Source organism: Cinclus cinclus, chromosome 5 (assembly GCF_963662255.1).
Source record: "Cinclus cinclus chromosome 5, bCinCin1.1, whole genome shotgun sequence".
NCBI classification, from domain to species: Eukaryota; Metazoa; Chordata; class Aves; order Passeriformes; family Cinclidae; genus Cinclus; species Cinclus cinclus.
Genome location: NC_085050.1, coordinates 8,171,153 through 8,187,803, shown reverse-complemented (window position 1 = coordinate 8,187,803; position 16,651 = coordinate 8,171,153). Strand labels below are relative to the sequence as shown.

Below are 16,651 nucleotides of genomic sequence, written 5' to 3'. Positions count from 1 at the left end.
CTTCATCCACTGCAGCCAGGAATTATTTATTCAAAATGTTTTAAACAGCAAAAGTGAGGCTAAATATTTTATACCTATTATACACACACACACATATACGTATTTGCAATTAATATTAGTTTTCCACCTCTATTTAATGTTTGCTGCAAAGAGCACTCTATAAGTGAGTGTTGCCTTTCTCCTTAGATAGTAAGAGCACCTGCAAATTAATTTCCCTTTAATCTTTAAATCAGCAAGTACCAGTTTGCAAATGATGCTTCCGTCTCTTCCATATCTTCTTTGGGAACAAGCACAGCACGCGGCCTCCCTGAAACTTCCCATCTTCTGCACAGCTTCAGCTGAGGAACACAGGGATTATTCACAACCACCTTTTCCATCTGCATTTCATTGCACAGCTCTCAAAAGCAAGTTCTGGAAAGTTTGGTGATTTCACATGCCATGCTTGATGAGAGTGTGGAGAATGATCCCTTCTTTTGCACCAGTGCACACAGAATCTCTGGGCTCCCCTTTTCAAATCCTGCCTCCAGCACCACTGTGACACTTTGTCTGCAGCACTGCCTTCAGAGGGAGTGACTGCAGCCCCTGCTTACTGCGCTCAGCACAGAAATCCCTGGGAGGCTGCAGCTCTGGTTTCTCTGCCAGGAGCCCTGATTTACCAGGAACTCAGCCAGGCTGCAGAGGGCAGGTGTCTTTTCCCCTCCACACTTGCTCCCCTCTTCTCTCAAGCACTGAGTCCTGGCCAGGGAAGGACTGAGCAGAACATTGTTTTTGTTAAGGATGTCTCTATCTGCAGGCCAAGAAGGGAAAGGGCAAAGTTCCAAAGAGAAAATATCCTTTATGCTTCTCTGCCTCACAAAAGGCTCAACAACCTCAGAGCTCTTTGCTTTTAAATTACCTTTGAACTAAACTTTGAACTGAGCTGGGATTCCTGTTAGCCTCCTTCAGCTCAGCAAGTGCTTTGTCTCATCGGGGTGAGATCTGTGTGCAAACCATGAGTCCCACTGCTACAGGAGGAGCTCTTGTCTTTGGGTTCCAGCCTGGCAGGTGCAGAGGAGGGCACAGAAACCACATGGTCACTCTTAAAGGAACTACTTCCACACTTTATTTCTCTGAAAATGGGGAATGTGTATCGAATGCTCAGATCACCCAGGAGCTACCTACAGACTAGTTCTGGGTACAGAGACATAACTGGTTTCTAAATATGAGGTTTCCATCTGGAGAGGGTATTCCACAGGATTTTCAGAGTATTACAGGGCCCATTCACCAGCTACATTCAGCTAGCAATAACACTACTGAGCTTTGATGTTACCCAACAGGATTCTACATAAGAAGCAAGGTAAACTGTGTTTCCATTTCCAGAATGAAGTCCAGACATGTCTTCAGAGAGTTGTTCTGAGACTCAGTTCAAAACTACTGACTTAGAATATACACAGAATTACACCCAAAGAAGGCACTGGCTCAGGTATGAGAAGCTCTGGAGATGTGGGGATCATTATTAGGATTTCTCTGTCACCTTACCTGCCCAGAGACAGCAGCACACTAACATGATTATACCATTTCTCTTCCAGGGAGGACTTGGCTGTGACTTTCACAGGCTACCACCTGCATTCCACCCTGTGTACAAATGCCACGTGCCCAGGGCTAGCAGCAGCAGCACTGCACCAAGAGAAGAGAAGACACAATTTGGCTTCAAAAGGTTACAAGAACTGCCTTGGGTCTGCAGCAAAAAAACCACTGGAAGTGTTAGGTGGGAGAAAAAACTTTCTGCTTAAGGCACTCCTGCAATTAAATCCTTCTGCAAAATACATGGTTTCTGCTAATAAATGGAGACTCAAGGGGTTCTGAATTTAAATTAACTTCCTGAGCAAAAATAAATTAAAACTATCTAACTCAATTTTTTTCTTCATGCCATCCTGCAATTATAAGGAACTTTATCAAAAACACCCAGTATAGAGTAAGGGGTCCTTAAAGAAACTCACAAAATCATTGTTGTACCTTTATTTCAAATAAGAGTGAGTTGAATTTTCTACTTCAGCAAATAAGAATATATTAATACATTTAGCCCAGATGCAATGCATTTATTTTTGCATTAAAACCAGAATTTCTTCTTTGTGTATTTTCTACGTAATTACAGAACAGACATTAATTAATGCATAAGCACCATCGGTTTGTCAAATAAACAAAGCACACCAAATACTATAATGCATCTTGCCCTTTATTGTGTTGTATTACAGACAAAGAGAAGTACAGAATAATCACTCTGTTACAACCATAAAGTTGCAGTGTCACTCTGATCCCTTTGGGAGTCAGACAACATCCACTTGTCATTCATTCCACCTTTCTGTTGTAACAAGCTGTGTATATCAAAACTCAACTGTGAGCAACCATTTTTCTAAATGAAAACATGAAAATAAACCCCCAGTTCTCGTAACAGGACTTTGCAAGATTCTTTAGGGTAGCAGCAGAATAAGCATGCACAATACCAATACCAAACCATAGACATGCTGCCCCCTGAAAAGGGGAGCTCTGCTGGATAATTCACAGGTTCAGTGCTGGAACACCATGTCCTGCAAAAAACTGGCTCAAAAGCTGTGCACTACTTTGCTCCAAATATAAATGGGAGTAAAGAAGCCAAAGGCTGGTATTTTGCAAGGAAGTTGTGTTAATCCTACTGTTTTCTTTGTACAATAAAATGTGTTCTTTGAGGAAAACCTCTATTGCTCTATTGACCAGTGCCACAGTGCAGTGTGATGTATCAGAAGGGAGCTGCTGCTGTGTCATGCTCCTTCTCTTGTACACAAAACAGGTCCCAAGGACCTACAAAGGGGTTTGCTGGAATACTACAAAGGACAAAGCAGATTTCTTATTTGAAATGCAGGTGCAAGGAAGCTTTTCCTTCCTGAGAACCACATGCCTTTCAAACAACTTTGGCAAAATATATAGCAACTTAGTCCTTTGTATTACTGAGTATGACTGCACATGAAATCGTAAGTCTGCAGTGGGTCAAAGTTCCCTATTTCCTTGTGTTTGATGTAGACAAAATGGGAGAGAAGCAGTTAGAAAATATAGAGATAGCTTCCATCCTAACTTACTGAGCAAGCTGAGAGCAAAATATTAAAAACACAGCCACTTATGGAAAGTCAGGCAGACTAACAAGAATTAGTAAAATGACTTTGAAAACCACTTTTTTGTTGCTCCTGCTCCAATGTTCTTGTTTGTATATAAGTTTCTAGCCTGTACATAGATGCTCAAGCTGATACAAAAATCTCTACTTTGGGGATGATGTTTTAAGCCCAATGAAAAACTTATTATTATCAATAGGAATTTTCTACTGGGGCCATTTTCTGTTCTCCTTCCCAAAATAAAGGAAAAAAATGCAAACAATGAGAAAGGATTAGCTATTTTCTTTTAAAGACTAACAAGGCACAATCTTGTCTCCTACTACTACTACACTGCTTGAATTGTTTTGCTCTCTCCTGTCTCACACTGCAGCAGGAATTCGAATAGCATCAGCACTGTAACCCACCTTGACAGAGTGCAGAGTCCATGCAAGGGCTAAGGACCATTTTTGGTAGAATTTAAGTATTTCCCAAAGTACAATTTACAAGACACTCCTGGGCAGGCAGGCGTTGCGTGGGCTCTCTGCCAAAACTCTCTGTAGAGGCCAGTTTGAGTGGTTCAATCCAGCATGTGATTTGTTTAATGAAAGACACTTCTCCAGAAGATTTTGGCACATGCAATCAGTTCAGCTGCCAGGCAGTATTCATGTGATTACAAATGTTACTGATCACATTAGATACTTAATAAATCTCTCCAAAAAAGATCACAGCTACTGTGTGGCTCTGAAGAAATTAAAATTGTGAGACAGATTACTGTGTTTGCTGTGCACTGGACTATTGATACAATTAGGGAACAAATTCCTTCCTTGGACTGCCAAGCAGTCGGTGATAACTATTAATTTCTATATAATGCCAAATCTGCTTGTTTGTAAATGTTTATCTATGCATCATGGCAAAGTAGCTTCCTTTTCATATTATTCTTCTATAAATACATTTTAAAAATTTACTTCACTGACTTTCACAGATCTATGGCTATTCACATAAGCCAAGAGGTTGGCCTGAGAGTCCAAGGACAATTTTTGGCTCGAAATACCAAAAAAGCAGGATGCTATCCTTGTATAAAATCCATAAGCAAGACTTTGGCACTGTTTCTTCTCTTGACATTTCAGCAGATGCAATATCACATAGAGTAATGATAAAACCACAACAAAGCAAAAATAATCTAAGAAATACCTGTTTTGATAAAAATGATTTTCTGTATGGTGGGGCACAACTTGCACTCTGTATCTTCCTGTAATTTACTGAATAGCATTTTTTAAATGAATAAATGTCCATAGGCCAAATCCCAGTGCTTATTTCAGTGTATTGCACGAAAGCAATCACACAGACCTCTCTTTTCTGCTCTCAGGAAGAGGGTTTCTGTCTGAAAAAAAAAAAAAAAAAACAACAAAAGCCCATGAAATCAAAGCCCATGAATATATTGCTTTAAAAGGGTATATAATTGATTACATCTAATCCCTCTGCACAGCTGTAGCCAAGGTGCTCTGCTGAGTGAAAAATCATAGTTATGAGTGCTGGTTTTCATCCAGAAAAAGTGATGAAATTAGTATATTCAGGACTGAGATGCAGGGAGAGTATTTTTATAGTTTGAATGTTTTTATTTTCACAGTTAACTTCTAGGGAGTTGGCTGTCAAAATTATTAAGGTGTCCTTTATATGTGCTGCGACAAATTCCACTTTCAACTGCACTGCTCTTAATTCCTTCATGGTGATTGATGGGTTCCTGTTGACCATACCTTCAGTCCTGTATCATTTAATTGCATGAGATAGCAAGTGCTGAAGAGCCAGTTGTGCTCTCAGTTACACTGCTGCTTCTCTAGAACAACTCTGAGTTCAATCCAGCTGTCAGTCTAACCCATTTGTCTGAAACTCATGATCTTTCAGGCAGATCTAGGTCTGATTGTGTGGTTCCTATTTCAATCTGAGTTAAATTACTGACAGTGGTTTTATTATCAGTACTTGATTGAAAGCTTAAAAACCATTCCCAATATACATAATTTTAAATTACTTGCTGTTGTATTTGGCACTCCTTAGTGGAAAAGCATTTCCAAGCTTTTTTCTCCTCTGTATATTGGGGGGGGGAGGGGGAATTAATTTTAGAACTTTAAAGATATTCAAGTATCATTTATTTAATTGTGATCAAATAACTTAAATATTTTGTGGATTCTTGTCACACTTTTGGAAAAACAAAGGTTGAATCTTACAAAGGCATGGCACCGTTGTTTCAGAACCCAATTTCTCATGAGGCTCAAAATTGTTGGTGCAAGGAATTTACATCAGCAAGTGCAGTTGTGACTGAAGAGAAAATTCTTCCTGAGCATATCTTGTGGTTTCCACCCTGTGGTCTGTGGTCCCTCAAGCAGTTTGCAGACTGGCTTTGAAGAGTTTCTTGAGCAGAGAAAAAAATAATTTAGTGGGCTTAAATTCAAAGTGAATTTGTTTCCCATCTGCACTGCAAAAACCCATTAGAGGTTGAAACCCACTTGTTAAGAAATTATCTCCAAGCTCTGTGAAACAGTAAGGTCTTCAGCCTGCTGGTGTTCCTCTGACCTGATACCTCCTCATCATGTCTTGTACATCAGACACAGAAAAGGGCAAATTGAAAAAGGCAATTTCCAAAGGAGTAGCTGGGCGCTCCTGTGCGGGTCCTGCTCCCCTCCTGCCTTGCTTGGTCAGCAGTGCCTCTGTCCCCAGCAGTGCCCACTCTCTGCTTTTCATTTCTTCTCAGACTGCAAGCTTGTGCAGGACAGGCTGCTCCAGAACAGCTTTCCCTCCCCTACCCAGCCCTATATCCTCCTCAACCCAAACTTTTGACATCCACCTTTGCATTAAAGAAGGCTTGTTCACATTCCTTGCCTGGTTTCACTTATCAGCTTAGCACAATGGCAGGAGCTGTTAAACACTGCTCCCCCGCCTGCACAATGAAATCTTGGATGAGTGAATGCTCCCATTGTTGGGAGTTCGGGAGAAATCATAGAATCATCTTAACATCAAACAGGCTTATTGGATTTCACAGTAATGCCAACAAGCTGTCACTGCTACCACAAACTCTGCCTGGGCTTCACTCAGGACTATTTACAGGCAGGAAGAGCAGCTCTGGGAGCACTCAATTGCAAACTGAAAGGCTGTGAAAGAGAAGTATCAATTACAAAAATTAATTGTGGCCTTGATGACATTGGCTTAGAAAGTCCCTGATATGCAGGAGCAATCCTGCATGGAGCTTGCCCTTGTAGGAACAGTTTCCAAGACTTAGAATTTATTCAATGAAGTTACTTGTGTGTCAAACTTGAGAAATTATAGCTGGTCAGCAAGAGCCAAGCATCAGCAGTGGAGTAAGGATATGGAAGCTCTACCTTTCAAAGTATAGAAGGCCACAGTGAGCCATTTGTAGGGCCTTGGCTGCTGTATTCCACTTTAGTATCTCTGCATCACTCAATAATTTCTGTTTAACCACAGCATCTCTGATAGGAAGCCATTTGGAGTATCAATCCAAAGGCTGGGAAAGTTGTACAGTAATTCATTTACTAGTAGCATTAAGCTCAGTTGTCTAAGGTGACAAGGTCTAAGGTGGTGATCTTACAAGCAACTGGCTCTGTTTGTTTCTGTGATGCACTGTTCCTATGCTCCTTACTCTGTAACACTGGGAGCTGTCTCAGTGACTTGGCGTGTCAGACCTGTCCAGGTCCTCACAGGAACAGAAATTCATCTTGTGGCACCCTGGGACCAGCTTCTCCCTTTATATTCTGCCTCACATCTTCCAAGACAGTGCTGCTCTCTGGTATGCTGTATCCTCAGTCCACTCTCCAGACAGAAGAAACATCACAGACACATCTGAATACCTCTGTGGGTGGGATTAAGGAATTGTGCTGCCTCCATTGCATTCAAAAGAAACTTTAACTTCCCACATAAAGCTTGTTGACAGCATAAGAACCAGCACAGCTGCAATTGCACCTGGTCTTGCCATGTCATGTGTGGGTACAAACCATTTCAGCTGACCCCAATCCAGACAGGTGGAACTCTGCTATGCACCAGAAGAGCCCAGCACAGCTGCTGGAGGTAAAGCCCCTCTACTGACACTTTACCACTTAAGAGTTATTTATTATTACTCCAGTGCATGGGAAACTTTTGGAATGTAACCCACGCTCAGAACTTTGTCCTAATCAGTTTGCTATTGATAGCTCAAGAAAGCTGAAGTCATTTTAAAGCCAACTTTATTGTGTAGGGCCTGACATGGCTGCCCAAGGTCATAAGAAACCAAAGGCAAAGCTATATAATTGCCTTATGGTTTGAGGCACATAATTATTTTTTTTGTCACTTTGGTTGGCTTTGCTGGGAATGACAATTTGAGTGTGACTGTAGAAGAACAATGAACCCTTGTCACCTGCCAAGAGAGATGGCCCTGCTCAAAGGGAGGAGAGGTAAGGACAAGGCATGCATGGAGGGGCTTTATTAGAGGAGAGAGACCTCTTGCCTCTTGCAAACTTCAGACAGCAGCAGAACCACTGCGGTAAATCCTACCCCAGCCAGTTTGCACATATTTACAAACCCACACATGAATGAATTACTAAAATCAGGGCATTTAACACCCCCTGCTTTTGTCCACTGAGATCTCTCGAGACTGGCACACGAAGTGGCAGAATCCCCTGTGCGCTGTGATAAATAGAAGAAAAACTGTGCTTCTCCCTTTTTCGTGAAGTATCAATCCGTGAGTAATGGGAGTGTGTGTTTGTGCTTCCCTTTCCTCTGCCAGCCCTGCCTGCCACCTTCTCGCTGTCCTGCTCCTTCCTGTCCCTGCCCAGTGAACAGCGAGTCCACAGCCTGGAAACAATGTTGTGAGGCAGAGAATAAATCATCTGTCTTGTTTTCCTCTCCTTCGTACATCTTCTTTCCTTCTCCCTTTGGTGCAGAGGCTGTCTGAGGTAATTCCTTAGGTTGTTATGTAAGAAGTCAGACTAGATGATCATTAATGAACCTCTGCAGACTGTGAAAAATAATCTGTGCTTGGTATAAACCTATTTTCTGGGGTGGGAGTGAGTCAGCAGAGATGTCATGTCTGCTGTGCCCAGACAGGCAAGCCTGGCCGCTGGGAGATATAGGCTAAGGGAAAGCATTCCTGCAGGAGCACATACCCGCGTGTCGAGGTTATACGCTGTCTTCTTCAGATCCTGCAACGCCCTCTGCATGAACTCGAACGCGTGGCAGTCAACACAGGGACGGCCTGCGGAGAGAGGCAGAAGAAGACATCACTGTCACAGCAGCAAATTTGGAATTTAGCAGTACAGAGGAGGAATACTCAGAGACCTTCCCAGGAGAAACTCCATCTTACCAGGCACCCACACCTGCATGTGTGCAAAATTAGTGCTGCCTGTGTCTGTCTTTGTGCAAATGTGAGATGATCAGCAAAAAACACAAAGTGCTTTGCTGTGTGTGCTTTTCTGAACATGGCCCAGACTTGACTCTGCCTGCTGCTTCAGCCCCCAGCCTCTCCCCTTAACACTGAAATCCTCACCCCCGAGACGTGGGTTAATTCTCAACAGATACACTGAAAATAGCAGTTTGCAGTGGTTCAGGAACCAGACAGGCAGGTCTGTTTTTACAGGAGCTCTTACAGAGCAGCTTGGCAAGGGACAGTGCCAGATCTGTACTTGCTTCCTTTCACCTGCTGCTGTATTTTTTCTCTGCCAGGAATGCAAAGCATCCCACTGGTTCTGCAGCTGCTGCCAGTGTATGTGCACAGAGGGGCAGGGCAGGGAAAAGGCAGAGAGTGGAGGAGGAGGGGACTTGACAACAGCTAAAATGGCTCACTTTTGAACTTGGGCATTTCTGCTCTGCCATGATTCACCCTGCACCAATCTATGACTGATTGAAATTAATGAAGTTAATGATGTGTGAGTTTTCAGAAGAAGAAATTGCAGACACTGGAGGAGATGCAGGGAAAATGGGGAAAGACATCATTTCACGCTGATCACAGAGCCCCACGCTGGGGGGAGTGCTGAAATCCTTGTCCACATGCAGCCACCTGTGCTGCTCTACCAAAGCAAAGAGGGTGCAAAGCTGCTGCTGGGATGGCTGGGGAGCTGTCTGGAGCCAGGGAGCTGCTGAGCAGCACTGCAGCACCCATCTGTGCCTGGCACCCTGCTGCCAGCACTGCCTTCTGAGTTGTACCTGAAGGAAGGGAGCAGCCAGACTGCTTGTCAGTGCTCAGCAAGCGTCTTAGGGGTTTTGGTCTATTCAGGAGGATTTTCTCTCCCACCTGTCCTTCTCCATCTACCCTCCATGCAAGGGACATCTCAGGGAGACCTGGGGATCAAGCTAGGGATTTAATTCCCAAGCTTGTGAGGAGATGCGAAGTCCCCACCTCTATCAGAAAAGCACCGCTCACAAAGACTCTGCCTTTGCAAGCACAGGAGTAAGCGACAGGATAGTTTCGAGCACACTTTAAAGATACACAACCCCCTCCCGCTTTCAGTATTTCAGTAATTTAATTGTTTCCACTTCAGATCATGAAACTGACCCCTTGGAAAGAACCTGCACGCTCAGACTGCTGTCAGCAAATCCAGCATTCACTTGGTGTCATGCCCTGCTCCCTCCCCTCGCCCTGGTCTGCTCAGAAGCACCCTGCCCTGGCTCTACCTGGGGAGGTGCTGCATGCCCTGAAGTGCTGACAAGCACCAAAGTGTTCTCAAAATCAGAACCTCAAGGAGAAAAAAAAAATCAGGTGATAAATTAATGTCTCCTGCTTCTGCAGTGGGGAGAAAGCACTTTTGAGGAGAGCCATGAGTTCCATAATCTGTCACTGCTTGTCACACAGGAAGTCTTCCCAGGTCTTTGTGAAAGTTGTGATGGGATGGTTGTGTGGGATCATTCGCTGGTATTTATGACAGGCAAGTATTCCTGTGTGGACAGGGAGGTAGTAGTGGAATGGCATAACTGTGCCAAGTGGTTATTTCATTTCTGCCAGTCCTGGGAAAGCAGCTGCCTTGGTATCAAAGCATCTTCTGGGGGAGAAGAGTGGTGGCACAGAGGACACCTGCCCGTGCAGCTCTGGGTGTCCTGAATCAGCACCTGCAAAGCTCCTAACACAGCACTGCCCTCCAAAGTCAGAGTGAACATGCAGCCAGTTTCACCACATAACAGGATATTCACTCTTTAAGTCATTTCTTGGGCTGTGCTCTGTGGAGGAGGGTCCTTCTCCAGGCACTGCTGTCTCTGGGTCAGGTCAGCATCCCTGTCTGCTGGTAGCCAGTACCAATGGCAGATACTTGAAGAAGATACAAGAATAAGTGTCTAGCAATGCTCTTCTAGCCTACCATGAGGCTGGAGGATATCCTGCATCTGGCTGGTGTTTCTACATCTGATAAGCCTTCCACGGATTTTTCTCACATTACTTTTCTCTGTTGCTTCCTGAATCCATGCAAACTTTTGTCATCTCAACATCCTGTGGCAATGAGTTCCACATCTCAGCTATTCACTGGGTGAAAAAAATATCATTCCAGTCTGCTCTGAAGTTGACATCTGCTGCTTTCATTTCCTGCCTCTAATTTTTGCAATGGAAGAGATGGTTATTAGATAATCAACAACTTTATCCCACTTATGACTTTGATGTTCTCCATCACTCTCTGCCTTGGTCTGCTTTCCAGAATAAAGAGCTGAGCTGCTAAAATGGCCTATCTAGGTGGATTTGATGTCTCTTCATGCCCACAGTATTTTCAGCAAGGTGCTGGACACTTCCCCAACAGAAATATGTCTAAGCACCTGTTTTGCCAAACGTAAATATGTGCTACTGCCAATAGGAGCAATCCCACTGTGCTTTCTGTCCTTGGCTATGGCATCTCACACTTCCACTAGCTCACAGCAGGAGTGACAGTTCAGCTCCTCCATCAGCTGGACCACTGATTTTTTTTCCCCAGAGCAGATCCTGAATTCCCAGGTTCTAGGGCCAGGACAAGAAACAGTGCAAGGAGAGGAGGCCAGGTTATGGAGAGAAGGGCAGAGGCAGCACAGGCTTACATCAGCTTAAAGTAGTCATGAAACCAAATCTTAAGTCACCTCATAGCAAAGCATAGCAGAGTGCTATTAATTCCTTGCTGACAGCTGGAAACAGACTATCATTCATAGGGAGACTTAACAGGTCTGTGGATTAACATAATGAGAATTATCAAGAGTCAGCTATAATTCTTTAAATGGGTCTTGTCAGCACAATGACTGTATGTGTCTGTGTGTTTTGGGAGAAGTAGGGGAAGAGAAAAAATATGTTTCTTGGCTTCTTGGTGAAGAACTGGAACTGAAAGCACTGTGTATGTCTAATTTACTTTCCCTTGCATACACTCGGTGTTTATTCTTTGTATTTCATGCACCTTGGCTAATGAAAACAGATTGACCAGCTTCTGGTCTTCAAATTCCTTATTTTAGCTTTCACAGTGGGTGATCTGGGCTATAAATGCAATGGGAGGTTGGGGAAATAACTTATTTTTTTCTAGTGGATTGCAGAGATCTCTAAAGAAAATAATCTGTGACTATTAGTAGCACCACTTCAAACTTGAACAGTCTTTTGCATATGCTATGTGTTGTCAATAAAGTATAAGGGCACAATTAATCACTGCTAATTGGAACTATTCATAAAAAGCTGTGCCTGGCTGTGTGATAGGCAGAGAGAAGGGGATGGCGTCCCAGCCAGATCTCGGTGCCACACACAGGACAGGATCTCTCTGCAATGCTAAAGAGGTCTGTGACTCATTCTCATGCTCCTCTCCTGTGACTCCTGCACCTCCCACACTTGTACGGAGCATTGCTGCCCCTGTCCTGCTCACGATGCTGCAGGAGGGACACATTCCTCCCACCAGGTGGGAGAGAGAGACTGTGTGGTCCATGCGGGAATGTTCCTGCTAAGGGCATGCTGCCAGTGCCATGTCGTACACCTGGGAACAGAGAAAAGCATCGAGCACCACACTGCTCTGCCCTGCAGAAGGACACTAAATATGGTCCATGTCCATCCTGTATCCCTGTTAATAACATGCACTAGAGACCCCTTTCTCCTCTGGATCACCCAGGGTCCCACAAACAGCAGTTTGCCTGGGCTGACAGTAAGGAATTAAGTGGAAAGTTTTGCAGAGGCAGTGCACTCTAAATGGGTCAGTGCCCACAGGGATCAGCTCCTGGATGAGACATAGCCAGTGGAGCATCAAGAAGGAAAAGATACAGGAGTGTCTGTACTAGATCACATCTAAGTGAGTGCCCAACCCAGCGCCCAATCTCCCACATCTCTTGAGGAATACTAAAAATCTGGGAGCATTCCCAAGCCTCAAGACCATGGGATAGCTCCACTCTGGAACAGTCAGCTCTGTATTCCAAACAGACAATTGGCTTCCTATCATGGACACAGGTGTGCCAGGGTCCATCCTAGCAGGTTACTGGTGCAACCATGGGCACTGTTACAGATGACACCTTCATGGCCTGTAGTGGGTGCCTTGGAAGAGCATGAAACAAGGGCAAGTCTGGAGGGATGCATTCCCAAAGACCCTCCCAGGTCTCAGGAATATTGTAAACCAGCTCCTGAACCAGAAGAAATGCCAATGTATCTAACAGCCCTTTCTAGGACTTTTCTTTCTTTGAATTTAACCAATCTCTTCTGCAATGTCATGCTAACATTTAGCATCCACAATGTCCTAAGAGAAGAGTTTCACAGATTAACCATCAGGAAGAGCCATAACAGGCAAAGGAAAGTGTCTGGAGCACTTAGCAGCTATGCAGCACTCTCCCAACAAGTGGCTGACAAGGAGCATCATGAGTTCCTTGTGGCTTTAAAACTCTGTCCCTGCAGCAGCCCAAAACAATTTACAATTCATGATCAGCTGACAGCCTTGCTCCTTGCCTGGTCTCAGACAGAAATAGCTTTATGCTTCTGTAGCAATGCTCACAGCCTCTATTCCTTGGGATGGGGCAGTGTGTCTCTGCAGGAACACTGGCACAGAAACACTCTGACCTGCCCTTCATTCCACACTCTTACATTCAGGAGTAAGACAGGACAAGGAATCTTCCTCAAAGACTGTTCAAGGTACTCCACAGCCTGGCTAGAGGATGGCAATAAGATGGTAAAAAGACTCCTTAATACTGTAAGAAGGATGGGACAGACTTTTTTGTAGGGCCTGTTGTGATTTGTCAAGGGGTAATTGTTTTAAAATGAAAGAGGGTCAACTTAAATTAGTTAAGGAAAAGGTTTTTTATTGTGGGAGTGGTGAGGCTCTGGCATAGGTTGCCCAGAGGTAGGTGCCCCATCCCAGGAAATGTTCTAGATCAGGTTGAACTTGACTCTGAGCAACCTGATCAAGTTGAAATGTCCCTGCCTATGGCAGGGCATTGGACTAGATGAGCTCTAAAGGGTCCTTCCCACCTTTCTATGGTTTTATAATTCTGTGAGACTTGCATCAGAAACCCTCGACAAGAGTTTTGTTTTACAGTTCAAATGGGAGTTTTCACTACACAAGTAGAACAAGAAACCACTGTATACATTTTCCCAAATGTGTTGACTTGCCTCCGGTAACAGAGACACACAAAGGGTACATACAATTTATTTTCCAGGCCTGATTTTTTCTTTGAGGAGATAAAATGGATTACTCATCACAAAATTTATTACAATTATTGAATTCCTAGGAAACAGGCACACAAAATAGCAGTGTAGTCTGGTTTCAAACAGACCAAAACTCAGCCTTAATAAATAAAAAAGAATATAATGGAAAAAGAGGGAAATTCAACATCTAAGTTCCATTAGTTCCATATAATGGAATTAATTGAGAAAAAAAATTCAGTGACAAAATCAGACCTTGTATTAAATATTTTGATAGTCATAAAAAAATATAACTGTGATACAAAGTAAGCATGACTAAGAATCAGAGATTTGTTTTTATGCAATTATCTTTCTTTGTTTTTTTTTTGTTTTCCCAGAAGATATTTTATGTTTATAATGAGTGGCTACTTTCCTCTTGCTGTCACCAAAACACCCCGAGAACATTGACTCCATCCCCTAATAACTTTGAACTATTACCTCATTTTGGAGCTGAGAAAGTTTAGAGACTTAGTCAAAATGACAGAGGAAGCTCATACAGAGCTGTGATCCAAATTCAAGAGCTCCCAACTCCATGGTGTGCTCAAGTCAGTTTGTCATATTTATTTATTTATTAGGTTTGCAGGATTTAAGAAATTTCTATTTGCTTTACAAATGCACTGTTTGGGTAAACATCCCCTGTGTTGATTTGTAGCAGCTAGAAGAAAGTTGAACTTGACCTCTTGTTCCAACCAAGTACTAAAATAAGCAAGATGCAATGCCCCAGCACAAATACACATGGATTTTCTTCTAACAATACTCAGACTAGTAAGGACATCATATGTATTGTGGCAAATCTCTGTATATCAATTAAAACTATCTAGCAAAATGAAACTCTCAAGAATCAGATCTAAACCACCTACAAACAAAGAGCTGGAGTACCAGTTCTAATGAAAATTACGGGTATGCAGTTAGCATTTTTTTTTCCGAAGTAACTACTAATCCTTTGCTCACTTGCTGTTTCTATGACTGTGGTTTTCATGTGCTTTGCTGACATGGCACAAACTCATCATCGCTCTCTCGTTAACCTGGCAACACCAAGTTCCCCTGGGGCCAAGTGCGTGTGGCTGCCAAGGATGCAGGCAGGACAGGGTGCAGCAGGTACCTACTTTTACCTACTTTCTGTGGGAATGACATCCCCACAGTCCTGGTTAGCCCCTGCCGAGGATGCAGGCAGGACAGGGTGCAGCAGGTACCTACTTTCTGCAGGAATGGCACTCCCGGAGTCCTGGCCAGCCCCCACGAGCCTGGCACTGAGCAGGCTGAGCACCGACAGGAGCAGGATTCCCGCACGCATCTCACTCCAGGCTGGTGGCAGCGCCATTGCTCTCATCAATAATTCAAGCTCTCTTCCCTGCCTGGAACGAGGAGAAGCAGTGAAAAATCAGTGGTTTGCTCCCTGCACGCTCCTCACAAAGAGGTGGATGAGACATGACAAGCAGAGACCCCGTGCACACACAAACCCACTCGCACACACCACTGCCGTGCCACGCCACGGCTCGGGGTGCACCCCGAGAACCAGTTTGCCCAGTACCTGATCTTCCTCCTCGCCTGTGTGCCAGAACCTTGGAGCAGCTGAAGTGAGCAGGCAAGGCTCCAGCATCCACTCCGAGCATGCGCCCCTTCTGCATCCCCCCCTTTCCTGATTAGGGTCATTTCCATGGAGATTTGCTATAGCAACACTGAAAAATTGGAGTTGCCAAGTGGAGAAGAAGATTTAAAGGGACCCACATAAGAGAGTCTTGGGCAGTTTCTGTGCTTGTTACTGTTATTCCCTAAGGGACTGCGCTGAAATACGCAGCTCCCATCTCTCTTGCTTCAGCTGTAACTCACTTAACATGAGATTTCATTCTGAGAGTTATGAAACGAGAGGAAAATCCAGAAATTTGCTTGGATAAATGAAGTTGCAGGGTCTGTTGATGGTATCGTGTACTTTGGGGAATAATCCATTATGGTCTTGGTTTAACTATGAGGCCTTGTGGACAACAGCGCCCTTGGCACATGGAAACAGATCCTGCACAGCATCACATTAGGGTAACCATGGTAAGATCCCAGCCAAAACCTACACACTGCAGAAGTTTAAGGATGCTCTCTTCAAGCTCAACTTCTGATGTGGGATCAGGCCATCTGCTAACAGGTTGTGTCCTGACAAAGTTAAAGCAGGAAGCTTCGTGGACAGGGAATCTGTGTAAGCACCTGGCTGAAACCAAGCATTCAGACAGGGGAGGTGATGCCTTCTGGAAAAGAGAGAGATGCTCCAACACCTACCCACTTGTCCCAGAGCACAATTAAAGGCTCATCTTGCAACATAACTGTCCAATTCACGGCTCTGTTGCTCTCTCACAGGAAGACACTCCATCTCCTCTCACCAAGGAGAGGATCCAGCCCTCCTGGTCTGCATAACCACAGAATAACCACCCTGCCAGGCTGTGGAGGTATCAATCTTCCCAGACACAGACATAGTTTATCCTTGGCTTTCTTCAGCCCTGGAGACTCTCACCAGCACTGCACTCTGTTTCTATTTGGCTTGTTCCTGTGGCTTTCTTAGAATTACCTCTTACAGCCCTCCTTCAGTGCTTGTTAGTTTAAAAGTCCTCTCACGGGACTTTCTGGCAAAGTGTATGTGCCTCTCTTGCAAGAGAGGATTTTGCAGGGGACAGCCCAGAGACATGGAAGTAATTCCTACAAGAATGACACACTGCCAAATTTTTAGCCCACTGTGCAACTGAAACTGAAATTTCCTTGTGTGAAAGGTCCAGCTGAAGGTCTCAGCCACTGGGATCTTCATGATGTGAGTTTGGACACACTCATGCACCAAAATGTCTCCACTGGCTTTATGAGAAGCTGAGATTCCTAATCCAAGTTCTGATGCTGGATGCCTGAAGTGAGGTTGTGTGAGATGGACCAGTCTTACATTGCTTCTCACATCACA

At 44.1% G+C, this 16,651-nt stretch overlaps 1 protein-coding gene across 1 annotated transcript; it reads right to left on the bottom strand.

The window, feature by feature from the left end:
- Positions 1–4,109: 4,109 nt before the first annotated feature.
- LOC134044384 (NELL2-interacting cell ontogeny regulator 1-like) lies at positions 4,110–15,067 on the bottom strand. The gene is made up of 3 exons (XM_062493596.1): positions 14,920–15,067; positions 8,249–8,337; positions 4,110–4,482 (listed from the first exon to the last, which is right to left on the bottom strand). Exons 1-3 carry the CDS (start codon positions 15,050–15,052, stop codon positions 4,417–4,419), a joined length of 288 nt encoding a protein of 95 aa, XP_062349580.1. The 5' UTR covers positions 15,053–15,067; the 3' UTR covers positions 4,110–4,416.
- Positions 15,068–16,651: the final 1,584 nt, after the last annotated feature.

Bases quoted from the DNA above. Each gene is read 5' to 3' on its own strand.
- LOC134044384 (XM_062493596.1), bottom strand. From the start codon at position 15,052: ATGAGAGCAATGGCGCTGCCACCAGCCTGGAGTGAGATGCGTGCGGGA. The intron at 8,338-14,919 runs GTAGGTACCTGC...CTCTCTCCGCAG, and splicing joins GAGTGCCATTCCTGCAGAAA to GCCGTCCCTGTGTTGACTGC. The intron at 4,483-8,248 runs GTATGTGCTCCT...TTTTTTTTTCAG, and splicing joins CGTATAACCTCGACACGCGG to ACAGAAACCCTCTTCCTGAG.